An 8,641-nucleotide genomic window follows, 5' to 3' on the forward strand; every position below is an offset into this window, starting at 1 on the left:
AGAGCAAGAGCCGTGGACGAAAAAGGGGGGCAAAGAGAGGAGCAAAGAGTCATGCTGTTGTGCTTACTGGTCAAAGCTTTAACTATGAAGCGGAACAAACATTATTCATTACAATTATCAACTGACTTGATAACCCAACCACTGGTTATTGATAGGGCCATAGGTTTTTCGTGACCGTTTATCCAGACCAGGAAAAACTGGTACTTCAATTGGTACTTCGCTCATGTCGATATCATAAAAGATGAATGAAGGCTATGAGCATCTTATAAAGGCAGATTGCTAAAAAAATCTATATTGGTTGGTTAAAGGCTTTACCGGTTAATAGCAATGCATTGTGGACACCTGGCGCCTGCAGAAATGGGACAATGTCAATGTGTTTCTACTTTCAACTGAAAGTGTGTGCGACTGTAATTATGACCACAGTCCATCACAATGCATTGTGTCACGCAGGCTGGGTGATTAAGTCACTGACACCTTACAGGCCATAACTAATAAACATCTACATAAGAGAGTTGAAAAGAACAGAGGGGTGAGGGGAAAGAAAGACAAGAAAGAGGAGGAGGAAAAAAGAGGAGAGCGATTGTTCATTTGATTGAGCACACGCGCCTCTCTCGCCTTTGTGGGAGGAACAGAAGGCAAGAGTGAAGCCGTTGGGATGCAAGAGGATGAGGTCATTCTGACAGAAACACACGCGGACACACACACTCAAGCACAGACACACACATGTACACACAAACACAAAAATTCACCCAGATGCAGACGTGTACACACACACACACACACATACAGTCACACACACGCATGTCTACACACACATGGACACACACACAAACTGGCATTAGTGCAGACGTCAGTTTATTTGCAGGGCAGCACCTCCACAAATCTGGAGCTGAGGCAGGACACTGAGCCTGAGGAGAGGTGGGAGGTGGGGGGGGGGGGGGGGGTTGTAAGAGTTGTTATCATGTACTGATAACAACTCTTACATTGGATGCAGTTGTCATTGCATCATTCACATCAATTCACCGAGTGGATTTTCTTTCTGTCATTGCCTTTTCCCTCTGACTAATCTCTTTTTTTCTGTTTTTCTGTCTCCACCGCATTTGTCTTCCACTCGCTCTTCAAAATGCTATTCAATTCAATTACCTCTTATCTCTCTCACACACTGCCTGCCTCTAGCACCGTGTTGAAACCAAACATCTAAGCCCCTTGTGTACGTGTGAGGGATAATTATCCACACACACAATCATTTAAACTAGACTCCGGAGGGAACCTAATAGTTCATTAAACCCAAACCAGTGCATAGAAACAAACTCTCTTTCACGCTGTGTTAGGAACCGCTTGAGCCTGAAAAGGCAACCAGCCCAGTGTGTGTGTGTGTGTGTGTGCGGCTGTGCGTGTTTTTGTGTGCAGAACGACGTGCCACTGCAACTGGCAACCAGACCCCAAATTACAGCACCATCACTCCACCACTCCTCTCCTCCCTTTCATTCCCTCATTCCTCCAGTCCTCTCTTTCATCTTGGCTCGCTGAGAACTTTACTTTCCATCTCTCCGCCTTTCATGGAAAAACCACCGAACCCTGGCCCGCTTGTTCTGATTTACAGTACTAATGCTCCGGTCAAACCTCATCCCTCTCTCTCTTTCCTACTTTCTTTCACTCCTTCTCAAGGCTCTTTCCCCCTCCAACTTCTTTACAGGGGGAGTTCAATCTCAAATTCTTATCAGCCCAAAAAGTGACCCTCTTCCAACCCCCATTCAATGTCATTACTCTCTACCTCTTGTTTCCCCCTCTCTTCCACCCTCTTTTACTCTCTCCCTCTTCCTAACTCATGAGGCGTGATATTTTCAGCCCAAAAAGCTGGGACGTCCACCCAGTTATCTCCAGTGACCCAATGAGTCACAATCTCTACAAGCCCTAGGGCATAAGTCAGCCCGGTCATTGAGACGAGTATCATGGAGTGTCTCCAGTGATAAAACCAGTAAATCTGGCTAACAGTAAAAAGAGCTGATGGGTATCTAAGGAGGCCTTCGTGGTTTGGCTGACTTTGTCTGCTGAGGCTTAGGAGAAGCAATGCAGCTGAGTGATCGCTTTTTCTTATCTCTTCCCTGAGGGAAACTGGAGGTGACTCGTGATTAAAAAAAGTAGGCCTACTCCCACACACATGTGTATTTGTCAAGGTTTTGGTCGAGTTGACTTAGGTCAAACACATTTATTCATTGTTCGCAGATACTGTGACTTATCATGTGGTTCCAAACTAGACCGCAGACCGACATATTTAACTATAATACCGTATACCTCCAAACTTATATCTCTCCCTGTCAGCAACCCTCCCACAACCATGAAACCAGCCACCTGCAGTTTCACCCACTCACTCCATACACAATCACCATCGGACAACAAAGGTTTAAAGGGCTGAAATACACTGAATAACAACAGTCAACTCTAAGGCAAGGCATGGTTCCCAAAATAACAACAACAACAACAAACACTAACAGGCAATCCATTTCAAGTTAACGGCAAGCCAACAGTTTAGGTTACAAGTACAACACTTACATCCCACCAAACATAGAAACATAAAATAAGGAAGTAATCTGCCATCTTCTCCCCCAGTATCAATATATTCCCATGTCAAGTATAACTGAAATACAAACAGTATATCGAACATATCCACAATTACAGTAGGTTCCCATGCACAACAACAAGACTAAGACAACCTGAAGACAAAAAATTGAAACTTCCACAGACAATAGAAAGGGCAAGCAAAAACAAACTTAAGGGGTCCCAACACACAACCTTGATGCACACCAAGAAAATCCAGTATTACGCTCAGAGAAAGAGAAACAGAGCGATAGAGACCAGGGGTATCTGGTGCGTTACCGTGACTGTGAGGAGGTAAATTGAGATGCAGGAACGTCTTAGGTTTAGATTCAGGTGGTAGTAGGGGGTCCTGTTTGAGGCCTAGGGGGGTGAAGGAGGGGGAGAGGGGGAGACGAAGCACAGGGAGGTGGTTTGACACGTCACACCTGTGTGGGTAGGGGAATTCTCGCGTATGCAGAGGGGTACAATTGAACCCCACTTGTGTGCTGAAAAATTGTGTAGAAAAATGGTGCTTATGGTAACTGATGGGGGGTTGTGGGGGTGCTGACATTAGAGAAACAATAGGCAATTATCCTATATAAAACTGTCAAACCAACAATAGCAGAAACCATGCAGATATTGTGGGAAAAACAGCACACAAAAATGTAATACAGATAGGTCTAAAACAGTCATTGTGGAACTCGTTGGGTGCCATTGTTTATTTAACTATCGATTAGTTTAGAGTTTGGACACAGCCGGGGATGGGGGACATGCAGCGTTATCACTGCAGAGCCGGGAACAAGTCTAAAGCTGACACTGCACTCCACACCAGCGGACCCATGGGTCCAGGACAGCGCGCTAGGGACTAGGGGAGGACTAGCTACCTCTGAAGTAGGGCACATAGTTGTGCTGCTGGAGCATGGCCAGGGTGGTGGGATTGAGGGGCAGAGGAGAGTTTCTGCCTCCAGGAGAGACTCTGCCCCTGGGAGAGATTCTGCCAGGCACTGTCATCCCGCCAGGCATTTGCAGCGCCCCAGGGTACTTGGGGGGTAGGCCCTCTGAGTAGTGCATGGGGACGGAGGAGGAGTCCCTAGCCAAGGGGGAAAGGTACTTAGGCCCCCCCGTGTAGGCCGAGGGGCGGGGGAGGGAGCTGGAGTCAAGGGGCTGGCCGTCGTATCTATTACCCATTGCTTTACTGGCCATATAAAGATCCTCTGTAGGTGAAGATGGTGTAGGAGAAGGACAAGATGGTTTTTAGGGCAAAGAGGACGCTGTCCATAGTACTATCCCATACCCAACAGACAAATACAGTACAGATTCTGTGGTAATACCATGTAAAAGTGATGGCATTACCACCTCATTCAGAGAAGCATGGAATGAAAATTCATGAAATGTTGGAAAATTCTGCAAGGGAAAAAAAAGAAAAGCATCTTGGAAAAACACGTGCTCTCTAAAGTAATAGAATTAGCGTGGCAAATCAAGACGACACTTAAATGAGGGTGCACATTTTGGAATATGATGCACATAAATATTACATCATACACCAGGGTTGGGGTCAGTTCCATTTAAATTCCAGTCAATTCAGAAAGCAAACCACATTCCAATTCGAATGTCTGTGTACTTCCTGAATTGACTGGAATTTAAATGGAACTGATCCCAACCCTGTCATGCACTATATGCAAATGCTGTATATTAATGACTACAACTGTACATATTATATTATAATAATGCATAATATACAGATAATAGCAAAATACTATGTTCTACTTTTCTATATGTCAACTCTATATGTCTTTCTATATGTCAAATGTACAAATATTTTACAATATGCTCTTTTTGTTGTTGAACTACTGCTAGCTGGAGGTGAGGGGTGAGAGGTGAGGGGGGTACCTACCTGGCCTGCTGTAGTTTTGGGGGGAGCGGGACGGGGTGTACCCTCCATACCTCCCCAGGGAGCTGTTGGAGCTGGGGCTGGAGGGCCTCCTCTGACGGGGAGACTTCTCTCCGTCGCCCTGGAAACCAGGACAGGAAGTTGCGTCATAATGACGTCACACAAGGAGGGCAACCGAGGATGTCACGGATACAGCCAAATACCTAACACGGCGGGTTCGCGGAACGTTCACGCACTCTGCAATCACGGTGGGGTACAGTACCACGGAATCATAGGAATGTGTGTTCCACGTCAGATTATGGGGGATTCACTGATGTGATTTTAATGATCGGGATCAATCACTTTATAGTGTGCAAATGTCCATGAAAACCACCCTTTTGCGTCAACGCGCGCACACAGGCACGCACACAGGCACGCACACTTCAATTCTAACACACAACCATCAATAACATTTGAGAGGAAACATAAAACAATGTTATGGGGAAACTTTGAAATGAGTCATGTCCGGGTAGAGCTCAGTATGAGGTCCAGGCTGTGGTATTTTACCTCTGTTGGAGTAGGAGAGAGCAACTGGGGTGACTGCAAATAAAGAGGGGAGGACAGAAGCAGATGAGTAAAAGATTTGGCATGGGCCCTCAGATCCTCAGAAATCTCTCCACCCCTGTACTGGTACCACCTGTGTATATAGCCAAGTTATCGTTACTCATTGTGTATTTATTATTACTTTTATTGTTACTTTTTATACTTCTTCTCCATTTTCTTTCTCTCTGCATTGTTGGGAAGGGCCCGTAAGTAAGCATTTCACTTTTAGTCTACACCTGTTGTTTACGATGCATGTGACGAATACAATTTGATTTGATTTTAGTCAAATGAACTCCTATCATCTGAGGTAATATGAGTTAACCAAACAAACACGATTTTGACATTCGTCAGGCGTTGGGTTTAATGAATACGACTTGCTTACTTGCTATACCCCTTCCAATGTCTACAGTTGTGGGAATGTTGAGGGAAGGAGCAAAACAATACCAATTAATACCGTTTTGAATGTATGACAAAATCGTCTTTTTGCACCAACTTAAGACATTTTAGCCAACTAGGCTGGGAGAGAGCTATGATTCAACTGAGGGAATGAGTTTCCTTTAAAATAGGAAGGAAGGATACATTTTCTGCGTAGGGCTATATGAGACTGATGAATAAAGGTTAGTTCAGTGGGTGGCTTATGGAGAGGGAGAGAGAGAAAGAGAAACGCAGCTCCCTTGTTCCCTCCCCGTGTCCCCCTTACATCTCCGTAGTGTCGTTCCTCTGAGGGGTAGCTGACATAAGGAGCGTAGGAGAGCATGTCTGGCCGGTCGATGTTGTAGATCGCCTTGATCTTTGGCAGTGCAGCAAGGTCTTTGTAGTCCAGCATCTCATCTCCTAGTTTGGCCTAGGACGCAGAGAAACACGCCAGCTCAGTATTTTTAACATCAACCACTTTGATAATGAGAAAATGATAATGGTATAGGCAATTCACTCTAGCACAGTTGAAATACTGTCGTCAACTAAGCACAGTCGACAATCAATCAATCAATTGATTGTATTGATTGCTCTTTGGGGTTTTAAGCTGGCTATCTATAAAACACTTTGTGACAACTGCAGATGTAAAAAGGGCGTTATATATTTTTGCTGTTGATTTGATCACAGTGGACAACCCTGGTACTGGTACTATTCATCTCAATATTATGTCATTGAATCAGGAGTGTTAATGCTGGGCTAGAAAAAAAAAAAAAAAAAACCTGCATACACACCACAGGAGGTTGGTGGCACCTTATTTGGGGAGGACGGGCTCGTGGTAATGGCTGGAGCGGAATAGGTGAAATGGTTTACAATACATCAAACACATACGTTCCATGCATTTGATGCCATTCCATTTGCTCTTTTCCAGCCATTGTCATGAGCCGTCCTCCCCTCACCAGGCTCCTGTGATACACATTGTTGCGCTGCAGGACCCAGGGTTAGTGACCCACTGTTGTCCTGTAACGCCCTCTAGTGGTGAGATGAGGTGGCGCTTACGTAGATGACCCTGCTGGGAGAGCCAGATGCACTGGAGGCTGGGACAGAGGTGATGCTCTCAGAGGAGGTCCTGGTCACCTGGAACAAGGACAACAAGGAGTTAACTCTGCTCATTATCACTGAAAAGGATTGAAAGGTCAAGGGAGAGAGAAACAGACAAGAGACAGAAACACGTATCTCTCTTGAACTGAAAACTTCACATTGCTACTCTCAGCGAGTTCCTCTTTGGGACTAGCATTTTTTTATAACCACTAACTCGAGATCAACTCGAGATTAACTCTGAGCCTAAGTTAACATATAGCAGTGTAACAACTAAACTCGAGTAAACGTTCACCCCTCCTCTGGTAATAAAACACTATGCAGCATCATTCAAGGTGAAAGCAGTGGTAGTGGTGACCAAAACAGTCTCCTGACACATACTGATACTGTGACACCAGACAGACACAATAGTGTTGTTTATTAGTGAAGCTCAGGTGGGCTACAGTGATCAGTGTCAAGTTTAACCACCACCTATTCAGCCGTTAGAGTTGGGGCTAAATTCCATTTCAACCTAATCCATCACCTGAATTGAAATGGAATGGATCCAAACCTCAGCTATTACCATACTACTACAGTAAAGACACTTCCTGTGTTGGATCACATGATCAACCTAACAGGATTATGGGGAAGTGAGTATCCTAGGGCCGAGCTAGGTAGAGTAAGTGCTCTGTGGGCGTGGCTAGCTACTGAGTGTGAAGCCGTTCGGGGGTCAAGGTTGAGGGGTCAGGGCAGCCCATGCAGAGGTTGGAGGTGGGTAAAGGGATCTGGGCTGCACATGCATCACAAACCTGCCGCTCAGAGACGTCATTGAGCTGTATCCGGACCTGTTTCTGGGAACAACAGGTGTATTACATCGGGGAGGGGACAGAGTACTGGTCTGGGACCTGGGCATATTGACTTACTGCACAGTAAGTGCACTTATTAGGTGCCCTTTGTTCAGGTAATCAAGATCAACACAGTCCCAGTCAGTCAAGTTGGGCTACTTCTTCTCTACGGATGGAATCCTAACTTGAGACACACGGTGATGTACGGTTTGAATCAATACGACTCCTGGATACTGTGACATAGCCATAGTTAGACTGTGGCGCTACTTTAGAGTAATGTATTGTGGACAGATGCGCATGACATAAATGGTAGTAGCATCTGTCGACAGATCGTTGGATGCGTCGGCTAACGAGGAACTTTGTCCGGTACGCTGATTTTCCCGTCACGGATCATTCGGACAAATCACAATTTCGCATCTTTCGAATTTCAGAACGGGAGGGGACATTTGGCCCATGGACTTGCCCGAAACTGGCTGAGAGTTTCCGTATTGAGGGCTGGAGACTTTGCTAGCCTCGTTAGTATATTTTCCAACACGTCTTTTCCCCAGAACTTAATTGTGTATCTGACGCAATTACGTAGTGCTTACTGGGTGTCCGAGATTAACTTTAGAGAAGCCTGGGCTTGGGAAAGCAAGTGTGGTGCGGGGTCATCCTGTCTCAGAGAGAGAACTCACCTTACTCTTCTCCTCCTGTCTGGCTGCCTGTCTGCAGGGAGGATGCCAGATAGAGTTACCTGAGAGAGAGAGAGAGAGAGAGAGAGAGAGAGAGAGAGAGAGAGAGAGAGAGAGAGAGAGAGAGAGAGAGAGAGAGAGAGAGAGAGAGAGAGAGAGAGAGAGAGAGAGAGAGAGAGAGAGAGAGAGAGAGAGAGAGAGAGAGAGAGAGAGAGAGAGAGAGAGAGAGAGAGAGAGAGAGAGAGAGAGAGAGAGAGAGAGAGAGAGAGAGAGAGAGAGAGAGAGAGAGAGAGAGAGAGAGAGAGAGAGGAGAGAGAGAGAGAGAGAGAGAGAGAGAGAGAGAGAGAGAGAGAGAGAAGAGAGAGAGAGAGAGAGAGAGAGAGAGAGAGAGAGAGAGAGAGAGAGAGAGAGAGAGAGAGAGAGAGAGAGAGAGAGAGAGAGAGAGAGAGAGAGAGAGAGAGAGAGGAGAGAGAGAGAGAGAGAGAGAGAGAGAGAGAGAGAGGAGAGAGAGAGAGAGAGAGAGAGAGAGAGAGAGAGAGAGAGAGAGAGAGAGAGAGAGAGAGAGAGAGAGAGGAGAGAGAGAGAGA

The 8,641-nt window shown here is 45.9% G+C and overlaps 1 protein-coding gene across 1 annotated transcript in view; it reads right to left on the reverse strand.

The window, feature by feature from the left end:
* The window catches only part of LOC115194927 (actin-binding LIM protein 2), a 69,456-nt gene that overhangs the window by 20,050 nt on the left and 40,765 nt on the right, over positions 1 to 8,641 (reverse strand). The window contains exons 7-12 of the mRNA XM_029754847.1: positions 8,058 to 8,165; positions 7,348 to 7,389; positions 6,521 to 6,598; positions 5,751 to 5,894; positions 4,472 to 4,589; positions 3,462 to 3,791 (exon numbers count right to left, since the gene is read on the reverse strand). Of these exons, the coding sequence (XP_029610707.1) occupies positions 3,462 to 3,791; positions 4,472 to 4,589; positions 5,751 to 5,894; positions 6,521 to 6,598; positions 7,348 to 7,389; positions 8,058 to 8,165 (820 nt within the window). The remainder of the gene's footprint in view (positions 1 to 3,461; positions 3,792 to 4,471; positions 4,590 to 5,750; positions 5,895 to 6,520; positions 6,599 to 7,347; positions 7,390 to 8,057; positions 8,166 to 8,641) is intronic.

The sequence above is a fragment of the Salmo trutta genome, chromosome 5 (assembly GCF_901001165.1).
Source record: "Salmo trutta chromosome 5, fSalTru1.1, whole genome shotgun sequence".
Lineage (NCBI taxonomy): Eukaryota > Metazoa > Chordata > Actinopteri > Salmoniformes > Salmonidae > Salmo > Salmo trutta.